General features: G+C 41.3%; 1 protein-coding gene across 1 annotated transcript in view; it reads right to left on the bottom strand.

Annotated features, from left to right (window-relative positions):
- Positions 1-11,799, bottom strand: part of SLC7A8 (solute carrier family 7 member 8) — a 77,053-nt gene that overhangs the window by 35,448 nt on the left and 29,806 nt on the right. The window contains exons 3-4 of the mRNA XM_027843175.1: positions 9,699-9,903; positions 7,881-8,032 (exon numbers count right to left, since the gene is read on the bottom strand). Coding sequence (XP_027698976.1) covers positions 7,881-8,032; positions 9,699-9,903 — 357 coding nt within the window. The remainder of the gene's footprint in view (positions 1-7,880; positions 8,033-9,698; positions 9,904-11,799) is intronic.

Here is an 11,799-nt window from a genome sequence, read left to right on the forward strand (position 1 = left end):
TCTGGCTGCCCCTAGAGTGATTTATGAAGGGCTGGTCTGAACTTTTGGTCATCCCTACTCCTAGTTGGCATGCAGTATAGGAGTATCACTGGGTCCTCTCAGAGGTCCTACAGACAAACCTTTACGTAAGGCCAGAAATCCCTCTGTGACATCTTGGACAAATGGTCATCCAATCTTCATTCCAATGGTGGGGAATGGATTATCCCCCAAAACAGCAAATTCCACTTTTGGAGCCCCTTAACTCACGAGGTAATTATTATCTCTAGCCTTTTTGTGACTTTTCTCCTGCTAACTGAGAAATAATTCTTTCTGTACCTAGCTAAAATCTGCCTTTCTGCAACTTTCACCCTGTTGTTGTCGAGTCATGTCTGACTCTTTGTGACCCCATATGGAGTTTTCTTGGCAAAGATTACTAGAGTGGTTTGCCATTTCCTTTTCCAGTTTATTTTACAGATGAGGAAATCGAGGCAAACAGCATTAAGTTATTTGCCCAAAGTCACACAACTAGTAAATGTGTCAGGTCAGATTTGAATTCAGGAAGATGTATCTTTCTGACTCCATGGCCTGTGGTCTATCCACTGCACCACCTACCTGCCCCTTTGCCCCCTACTCCTCGACTTTACCCTCTGGGACCAAGCCAAACATAATTCTTCTTTCACTTACAACTATTCAGTATTTGAAGGCAGTTATCTTATCTCAAGCTGCTCTCCTCAATCCCTTGCAGTTTCTCTCCTCCAGTATAAATATCCCTGTCCCTGAATTGATTTTTAGATAATATTGAATATGAGCAGTGGAAATGATCCTCAGGCCATGGTTTGGAAAGCCTAATGATTTCATTACAGTCCAGGAAGGCACTAAGAAGTCCCAGTCTCCCTTTTCCCAATTGGTGAGTTCCTCCTGAGGTTTCCATTTTGTGGAGGAGCCTAGACTTACTGTTATTCTCCTCTTAGCTCTACTTCTGACTAGAACTTGTCACTATGCCTTTGCATAGGTACCTCTCAGCCCCTTTTCAGGCTCCTTTTGGGTATTCTCTTCCCTCATTGGAAGGTAAGCACCTTGACAGCAGGTATCGTCTTTCTATTTGCTTATATTTATATCCCCAGTGCTTGGCACAATGCTTGGCACATAGTTAAATGCTTTAACAAATATTTGTTGCCTGCCTGCCAGTCTGGAGGATTCCTGGAAGATGGCTGAGTTACAAGACTGACCCCATGGTGCAGATAACACATCTAAAACTTTTGTGTTGGCACCTTCTCTCTACCCAGGGGTTCCGAAGTCCCATTCTGAGAACTGTCCCCTGTAACTCATGCCTCTATAACCAATTTTAATGAAGTTATACTGAGGTCTGTTGATCAAAGGTTATTTCCTGGCTCCCAGCAGGCCAGACAATAGTCTTGAGGTGCCAATAGAAAAGAAAGGGGAACCCAGATGTCTAGGAAGGAGGCAAAGAGAAAGAAGAAAGTTTAATAGAAGTCAGACACAAGGAAATACCTGTTTTTCAGGTGGTCGGAGAACTTAACAATGAAAGACACTGACTGCTCTGGAAGCAGAAGATATCAACAACAAGTGCTGCTAATGCATCCAGGGCCCTTAACTGGAACTAGACAGATTTCATATGGGATCAGGGAGGAAGAAGGAATAGGGCTAAGAAAAAGGCTGCAGTTCAGTCGCCGATCAGAGTAACCCCACCCGAGCAATCTCTAGGTTATTTCCCAACTTAAGACAAAACTGGACATTGTATCTATTCTTTGTACCTGTAACTGCCTACCTGTACGGTGTAATACAATGAGAAAAACACCGGGCTTCAAGCCAGAAGCTAGTCCTGGCGCTGACTCTTACTAGCTGTGTGATCTTGAACAAGACAATCCCTTCTGAGCCTCAGTTTTCTTATCTATAAAATGCAAAGTCACAGAGTCTCTGCATTTTCCATAATCAGAAAATGAGGAGGTTGAACTAGGGGATATTTAAGGTCTGGATCTTTGGTCTAGTGATCTCTCTCAGTTGTTGCAGAGTGAATAAAGCAACTAAAAACACTTTGAGAATTTTAAAGTCCTATACAGGTTCGAGGGCTTTAAGACAATTATGGTTTATATAGTCTTGGAGTAAACAATAACCCAATTCTATTGACTCTTGAGTCGAGGCTGACATCAATCTAGTTTTGTTGGGAGTCCCAAGAGAGGTGTGTATCATTAACCCCTGGAGTGCTCATGGCACAGGTAAGATGGGGGAAAGGAAGAGGGACTCAAGAAGTTCCAAGCAGAAAGGAACTAAAGAAAGAATAGGGTTAGAAGATAGAGAAAAAGGTTTTGTACACTTGGATGTCAGATAATTAATATGTAAGTGATATGCAAAACAGAAAATCCTCATTATTACTTATTAAATCTTTCCAACAACTGCTCAAGGGACTAATCTGTTGTGTAACTGCAATGCAGCTCAGGGTCAGAAATTATACATGAGAAATGAAATCCTGTTCCCTTACCACCAGATCAGGGAAAAGTGACAAGGCTGACATTTGAAGCCAAGGAAAGCTAGCCCTGCTGGAATCTCAGGGGAAAAGATGGAAACCTAAACAGAAACATTTATTGCCCTTGGACCTTTCATTAGCTATATTCAGAGAGATAAGGTGGGAAGAGCGAGAAAAAACAAGTCAGAGGGATTTGGAGACAACCAGTGACCCTGTAAAGCAAGGAAGGAGCCCAGGAGTTGTATTAACTAACTTTGCAGGGTCAGCATGTTCCCGAATATAGTAGACAAACAGTTCAAGGAAAGGGATGGGGGTGGGGTGCCCACTGGGAACAGGAAAAGAGGGAAAGGAGGGATTACCCAGAATGATAACCTGCTCCTTTCTCTGGAACCACCACTTCAGGTTGGTTATAACCAGAAGTGTTTTTTAACTGAGTACTTTATTTTCCTCCCAATTTACATGTAAAAAAAATTTTAACATTCTTATAACCAGAAGTGTTGATAAAAAGAGCACACACACACAAAAAAAGAGACCCGTTTTCCTCTGCCTTTCCTTCCTCTCTCCAAATACACACATTCTCTGGATGGGAGAAGAGCTTTTCATTTAATTATAATGTACAATCCTTCTCTTTTCTGAAACTGTAGGTTGGGGTGATTTCGCTGACTCAGCAGTGAATAATCGGCTTTGACCTGAATAATGAAAGAACTAAGCAGCAGCTGTATTGCACAAATCCATCCAAGTCTGCAGTCTCTACTCCTCCCCGTCTTTACCCCTCCCCACCTTCACCCCTGACCAAGGCACAGCAAAAGCAAACCAGTTGCAGCAAGTTCTTTCCTCTTCCTCCTTTCCTCCTTCCCCATCTGTCATATCTCAGATCTCTTCCAAAGTAGCCCCATAATGGTTACTCCATCTCAATACCTCCCACATTCAGGCACAGTCCTAAGACTCTGAATTTCCTAAGCACACATCCCTTCCCTACAACACACTGATCTACTAAACTGGATGTTACTCATTACATAGCAGTTTTCCCCTCCCTAACTTTCAGATTCCCTCATATTACCCACTTTAAAAAAAAATCATTAAAACTATATACACCAACTCTACTACTCACTTACCCTCTTTGGAGATCAATTTACTTATCTGTAAAAATGAGAGGGTGAACTTGAAGATCATAGTATTAAGTGTTAGAAGAGAACTGGGGAGTCATCTATCTCATTCAGCTCCTTCCTTTTACAACTGGAGGAAACTGAGACCCAGAAAAGAAAAATGACTTGCCCTAGATCAGGATTTGAACACAGATCCTCCAGCTCTGGATGTGGTGAGCATTCCCAGGCATCATATTGGATCCCTTTTACATCTACCACCCTGTATGCTAAAAATACATAGCATAAATTAAGGTTTCCAAAGAAAATCATTCCCCTAAGTGGTACATTGGATAGACTGCTGGTCATAGAGCCAGGAACACCTGAATTAAAATCCAGCCTTAGATAATTCCTACCTATGTGACCATCAGCAAGTCATGTAATCTGTTTGCCTCAGTTTCCTCAACTGTAAAATGGGGACAATAATAGTTCCTACCACCCGGGGTAGTTGAGAGGATCAAATGTGATATTTGTAAAGTGCTTAGCACAGTACCTGGCTCATAGTGGGCACTCTATAAATGCTACTCCCTTCCACTTCCCATTTCCACCACTCCGGAAAAAAATGGCAAATGCTGTCAAATTTCAGCTCAAAATAACAACGGGCATTTTAAGTAGGTCACCTCTGACACAGGTTGTCCCTTTAAATGAAGCTGCCTTTTCCAGATAATTGCCCTGGCAACCTAGTTCTAATCTATATTAGATATATACCTACCTTAGTCATATTATCTATACATCAGGAAATGTGAGGAACCCTATGGGAGAAGATCTAAGGGAAAGTGATTTAAACAGAATCTGTGAAGCCAGGTCAAAGGAATTTGGGGTACTTTGTCTAAAGAAGAGGATACGGGGGAGTGGAATAAGGAGCTTGACATAGTGCCTAAAACATAGGAGGGAACTTATTAAACATAATGTTTAACACTGACTTAAAGTTAAATAAAGGGATATTGTTGCAATCAGAGCTTTCATAGATTTAACTCTGGAAGGAATCCTTAAAGATCATCCTGTTATAGGATCATAGAATGGACCTTAGTCCAACCACCTGAAAATGAGGATTGGATGTTAAGTGATTTGCTAAAGGTCAGTTAAGTAAGAATATCAAGTGGGATTCTAACCCTTAGCTGTTTTTCACCTTCTTTAGAGGAACACAGGAAAGGACTAAATTTAAATTAGAGCAAGAAGGATTTAGATGAACAACAAGGAAAGAATTGTTTGTTTTAACTGATGAGGCTGATAAGAGAAATGGGAACTTATTAGCAAAGGAGATTTTGGAATTATTCTTTCTGGAGGCTAAGGAGTTGATAATTGGCCGTCTGAGATAATTTAGATACAATTGTATCTAGAAATCCAGGGGGAATAGACCAGATGACCTTTGGTGATCCTCCCTAACCTATGGGTCTCATGATCAATTCTCCAAGCCAGGCTTTAAAATTCCTTCCCTGGCTCTATCCCTAGTACTTGTCAGATGCTGGAATAGGTTGCTGACAGAGATTGTGAAATCTACCTCTCTGCATCTATTAAAAACTAGGAGAAGGGCAGCTAGGTGGCACAGTGAATAGAACACCGGACCTGAAGTCAGGAGGACCTGAGTTCAAATCCAGTCTCAGATCAAACACTTGACACTTACTAGCTGTGTGACCCTGGGCAAGTCACTTAACCCCAATTGCCTAAAAAAAAAAAACCCAACGAAAAACCAAAACAAAAAACTAGGAGAGATTCTTACCCATCTAAGAAGGCTCAGGGCAATTTGGCTGCATTGTGGGAGGACAGTGGGGCACATATGCCAAAGATGGTTATGTGCCCAGTAGCCTGAGTATAATGCGAATTTCATATGCTTTGGAGAATGTAGGGCAAAGGAGAATGAGTTAGGAATTCTACCTGTGGACCTGTCACTGGGAATATTTTCTTGCCCTGTTATGAAGCTATCTAATCATAAGAGTATGAACTTGATGACCACTAAGGGTTCTTTCCAGCTCTTAGAATCCATGATACTATCTAGTTCCAGCCTAAGACGCTTTCAGCAACATCAGCAGGAAAGAGGAAATTGTGAGTCTGTGTGCTCACCCATGAGAGACAGAAATAGCAGTGGCCAGCATTTTGGTTGTTTTTCAGAGTTCAACCAAAAGTAAGTTTGTCCAGCAACAAAAGGCAAAAAAAAACCATTCCTGCCTTCCCAAAAGCTCCTCCTTGGAGCTATAGGCATTGCTCTCCAGTCACCCAGGTAAGTGCCCAGGTGCTTAGCTGCTTGATGCTGTCTAAACACTGTAGACCTGGAGCATATAGAGGTGAGTATATATTTGAAACCCCCTCGTGATATTGGATATTTTCTTCCTTACTTACTGAACAACAACTTTCCATTACTATAGGAGTCCTTTGGAAGGCAATGCCTCGAGACAACCTATGATACCAATGCCAATGATGGCCTACCCATTGCAAGAGACAGTTCTGGTGCATGGTCGAATCCAATGAGGACAGTCAGGCCTTAGAAGTCACTATCCCCTTAAACCTCCCCAGCCTTCACCAACAGTCCAAACAAAAGGGATCAATCAGGACCTTGGAACAATACTTTGGAATGGTTAATGATCTATAATCTAACCGATAAACCAGTCAGGGCTGCATTAAGGGATCTAGATAGTATAGCAGCAGTAAATTAAGTGTATGACTGTGTTGGGGGCATAATATTGGAAAGGGTGGGTGGGTGGAGAAGGCAATTAGTTAGCCCCACTGGTACTTATGGATCTGTGATTTATTGAATTCAAGTACTCCCTCCAATAAAGCAGACTGACATCTATCAATTCCTGATTATTCTGTAGGACCTTTGCCTTTGTCCTGCTATAGATCTGTCATGGAAATCCACCTAAATCTGGCAATCTAATCCATATCTGTATGTCTATGCATATAATTATTATGATTAACTGCTAAATTCTAATCTATGATCACTGCTATAGAGTTTCATGGAAAGGAAAAATCATTGTGAGTTGGGATTGAGTCAAGAGGGGCTACAGGGGAAAAAAAAATCAACCAATTCCAGTATTTGGTCTAGCATAGGTAGACTAGGTGATATTTTAAATCACTTTCAATTAAAGTGCCTAAAACTAAATCATTCATTATACCTGGAGGCTTAAAACAGCTATTGCCTACTCACTCAGGCTCAGAAGTCAATCAAAAGGAAATGCAGTGAAGGGACTGGAAACAGTCAAAGATTACGTTCATATGCTCCTGCTCCAAAGTCCACATGGCAGACTGCATCAGGCAGAGCACACTATGTGAACACATACACACTATATGTACAATATGTATGTTCACAATGTTCTAAAAGTCTTAACATAGTTGTAAGCTATTACGGATCATAGTCTTAAGAGTGTCCTAGAGCAAGCTGTTAAAGCTTAAAGTTACACTAAGACTTTTGAGACAACCCAACTTTTGGGACAATACCTCTCTGTATACGTGAGAGGTAACATGGAGTAGTGGGTGGATCCAAGAAGATCCAAGTTCAAGTCTAACATCTCTGATACAAGCTGGCTTTGTGAACTAGGGCAACTCATTTAACTACTCAGGGCTCTAGGTAATTCTCTAAGAATGTAAGATGCAGAGAAAGTGTTTATCTACATTAGTGACCTGAAGTTCTTTATCTGGGCGTTCCCAATACCTATATACTTGGAATATATTCATATTCCAAGCTATAGCTATGTATGTGTATGTTTAGGCATATAAATTATACACATATATAACATCTGTGTGTGCATAAGTGTGAATAATTCTGGTTGTTTCCTACAGCTCATATTTATATAATGCTGTGCATTTTTTACAGAGCAGTTTCTTCACAACAACCTTCTGAGGTCACTAAGTAGTACCAAGCATTCTTGTTCCCATTTCACAGATGGAGAAACTGAAGATCTGTTAAGTCAGGTGACTGACCTATAGTCACAGAGCTACATTAGATGCTACCTCTCTTATATCTGTACTTTGTCAACCCAGTTGGAATATAAACTTCAAGGACATGGACCCTACCTTATAAATCTTTTTTATGGGTGCTTATGAAACATCTGTTTCTAGGTTAAGGTGTAGGCAGGTATGGACCCACTGTCATGAAATCTGACAAGTCTGGTGAGACTCATAGTATAGACACTTGCAAATACAAGGATTTCTCTAGACACCAGCAAGTGGAATGTAGGTTAAAGGAGGAGAAATAATAAGAAAGAGAGAGTAGAATCAAGAACACAAGGACTTCGAGGAGGGCACTCAACCAACAACGGGGGGACTCAGCAGGTACTCACATAAGCAGACTGCAGCCAGGAGTCGTAGTCCAGACTCTGGAGGAAAACAGGTGGGGAAGAGTGGTTGCAGCACATAATTGGAGAAGGTGAGAGCAATGACAGCCTGGTTGGTGGGGTAGATTACTAGCACAGCAATCCACAGCCTTAGGAACCTGATGGAAGGAAGAAGACAGAGCATGAATTCAATTGAGTCCCTGCCTTCAGGGCTAGCAAAGATACAACTCCCTCCAAAAAAGGGTACCTGGAAAACTTGAGGGCAGCCTTTGTGGAAAGGAGGGAGTTAGAAGGGAGTAACCTTTATCTTTCAAGTTTATTAAAGTGTTAAACCACAAAGAAGTGAGAAGCATGTCCTTTCAGGCTGTGACGTGTTTTATTTGCAATTATTGTTAATGTTTCAGCAAGTAATAGCATAGGCATTTATTAGCACAGACTTTCAGGGTTCCTTCTGCCTCCCTCCCCCTCCTACTCCCCCCACCTCTGTGTTTCCACCACCCTGGCTCCTAGTTCTTCAGTGATTGGGGGGTGGGGGGAGAGAAAAAGAGAGAGACAGAAAGAATGAAAGAGAGAGAAAACCAAACATACTTCCTGCAATTCCCCCTCACAGCCAAGCAAGGAGGGTTAGTCTCTGGAGGACCAGCATAGGTGGGATGAGGAGCTCTTTACACCCTTCTCTTTAGAGACAAAGTAAAGGATGGGGCTAAGCTTTTCCTAAAAGAACTGTAGACATTGCTTGGCATTTGAGGAAGAACTAGGAACATAGAATTGAGGATTCCTCTCAGAGCAGTGAGCCTTGTTAATGTGGAAAGAGCAGGACTAGTATTTCTTCCAGTGATGGGAAGATGACCAGTCTCATTAGTTAAGATGAATGAACAAAAACAATAGAATGTTTTGTGCATCCAGAGCTCTCACAGGTTGACTCCATGATGAGAGCTGTGTGGTTTTCTTTGTTTTTGAGGCACTCTACAGTAAAGATGATGACAGGTATAAGAACCCTGTACCTGATTCTGCTAATGCTATCAGACTGGAGCAACTTAGAGAAATTCCCAAGATGGAGCCATACCAACACTGGGGTCTAAGAGGCAACTGATAAATCCCCCTCTCTAGCTTTCCTCAGTGCTCCAGTTGTCCCAAGAAAGGACATAATGAAAATGACTCTAGGTACTAGACAAATTGGCCAATTGTCCCATATTAAAATTAGGTTAATTCTGGTATGAGATTACTTGGCCTGAATTACCATTTGTCCCAAACCAACAGAAATCTGGACATCTATCCACCTCATTTCACCAATACAAATGTCTTTTTTTTTTAAACTGTATTTTATAATATAAATGGCACATAACATATTTAGTTGTTTCACTTTTGTGTTTTTCTTTTAATATTTCCCTCCAATTACATATGAAAACAATTTTTAACATGTTTTTAAAAAAATTTTGGGTTCCAAATTTTTTCCCTCCTTCCTTCTTTTCCCCCTCCCCGAGAGGGTAAGCAATCTAATATAGGTTATACATGCACCAACATTTCTTCTTAAAGGACAGGCATCTTATTTTAATAATAGACAAAAAGGGGGACCAACTCCAAATTTATAGTTGTGTGTCTGAGTCAGTTGAGGGACTTCTACAGCTCCCCTTTTCCAAGGAATGGTACTTAAGGTCTTGGGACACACTGGAGGCTGATGAAGTGCAATTAGGGTCACTGAGGATCCCCAATCACCCACTCAAGAAATAGCACAAGGAACCCAAGTGATAGGATCCTAGATTTCCCAGGTTATCCCATTTTCCTCTGCTCAAAGGTACCGCGTTCCCCAGCTAATAACCTTACCCAGCCAGGCCTCCAAAGATGTCCTTGACATAAGAGTAGTCACCTCCAGATTTAGGGATAGTAACTCCAAGTTCAGCATAACACAATGCACCCACAGCTGTGATGAGCCCCGTTACAATCCATATAATCAAAGCAAGGCCCACAGAACCAGCATTCTCCAGAACACCTTTTGGTGAGACAAAAATTCCTGAACCAATGATGTTTCCTATAAGAGGAGATAGAAAGGAGAAATTCAATTCAAATCAAGTAAACTAGCATTTATTTATTAAGTGCCTTCTATGGTACCAGGTACTATGCTGTGAGATGGAGATGCAAAAAAAGGGACAAAAACAGTCCCTGCTGTCCAGGAGCTTACAATCTAATGAGGGAAACAACAGGCACACCACTATGTACAAACAAAAGAGGTAATTTCAGAGGGAAAGCACTTGGGTGGTGGGGATACAGGCGAATACAAAAGACCTCTTGGAGAAGGCAGGATTTTAACTGGAGTTTGAAAGGAAGCCAGGGAAGTCAGAAGGCAAAGATGAGGAAGCAGAGCATTTCAGGCACAGGAGGGAACAGCCAGAGAAAACGCCTCAAATAAGGAGATGGAGGAATGTCTTCTGGAAAGAGCAGCAAAGGAGGTCAGGGGCCAGCCTATCCAATCAGAAGATAGGATATTTGATCCTGGAGGCCCAAGGGAGACAGCCGCTGAATAGAAAGAGCAGGGAATAGTTTAAAGTCAGTAGTACTTGGCATGAATTTGTATGGACATTTTTACCAAATAAGATAATTGGTTTGCCATTTTCATTCCTAAATCCCATACACAGGACCAATAGGGTATTACAATTTAATAATACTTTCCCCCACCCTAAACTCCCTTCCCCTCCCTACTCATAATTTTCTACTTGATTTTAATTTGCTCTGCTCCCATTCCATAATCTGGGCTCCCCCACGATTATATAAATAAGGAGTTACAGAGTTCCATCAGAATACATGGCAAATATTAAAAATTAATCAGTTCGACAAGCATTTATTAGATGCTTACTATTTGTGAGACCCTGTACTAAACACCGGGAATACAAGGAGTTTACATTCTAATGATGGAGGTTGGGTGAGGAGAAAGACTTTCTCCAAACAAGGATGATAAGAGTGAAGGAATGGCAGGACAGTTTCTTTACCCACTTTTACTAGGTGAGGTGTTCATCTACATAACCACCATCTCCATCCTCCCCTTCCCCCAAAACCTGATCTTCCAAAGGCCAAAGTCTGCCATGGGTACTCCTGTTGCCAAGGCCTCTGCCTGGTTCCCTAAATGCTTAGGAAGCAACACTGAACAAATCCAGGCTATCTATAGTCACATGAAAAAATGCTCCAAAGAACAAATAACCAGAAAAATGCAAATTTAAAGCAATTTTGAGGTTCTCCCTCCCACCTGTCAGATTGGCAGAGTTGAGAAAAAGTAAAATGTCTAATTCTGGATGGGCTGTGGGAAAACAGGTGTATTAATGCACTATTGGAGGAGGTGTAAATTACTCCAGACATTCGGGAAAGCAATTTAAGAACTATGCCCCAAAAGTTATTGTGCATATCCTTTGACCCAGCAATATCACTACTGGTCTATATCCCAAAGAGACTTTCTGGGCAATGGCCCAGGTATGCAAAAATATTTAGAACACCATTGTCATGCAAAAAATGCAAATTATGTGCCCTTCAACTGTGCAATGACTAAAATTATGGTACGTGAATGTGATAGAATTATTATTGCACCTTAAGGAATGACAAATATTTAGGAGAAGCCTAGGGAAACCTTGGATGCAGAGTGAAATGAGAAGAACTAGGAAAGTAATTTGCACAATTACAACAAAAATGCAAAGGAAAATGACTTTGAAAGACTTCAAAATTCTTATCTCTCTGAAGGGACCAACCCGAACTTGAGAAGACTAATAATGTAGCATGTTTTTTACAAATTATCATATTGGTGATAGGTTAGAGGCGCAGGATGAGATATACACGTTTAGACTCAGGGAATGTTTGATGTGGTTTAGGGGTTCAAGGGTCCTGGGACCCCAAAATCACAACACACAGGTCCTGCCAGAAAGAATTTGACCCAAGCCTTCTT

The sequence above is a fragment of the Vombatus ursinus genome, unplaced genomic scaffold (genome assembly GCF_900497805.2).
Source record: "Vombatus ursinus unplaced genomic scaffold, bare-nosed wombat genome assembly UNPS02014894.1, whole genome shotgun sequence".
Lineage (NCBI taxonomy): Eukaryota > Metazoa > Chordata > Mammalia > Diprotodontia > Vombatidae > Vombatus > Vombatus ursinus.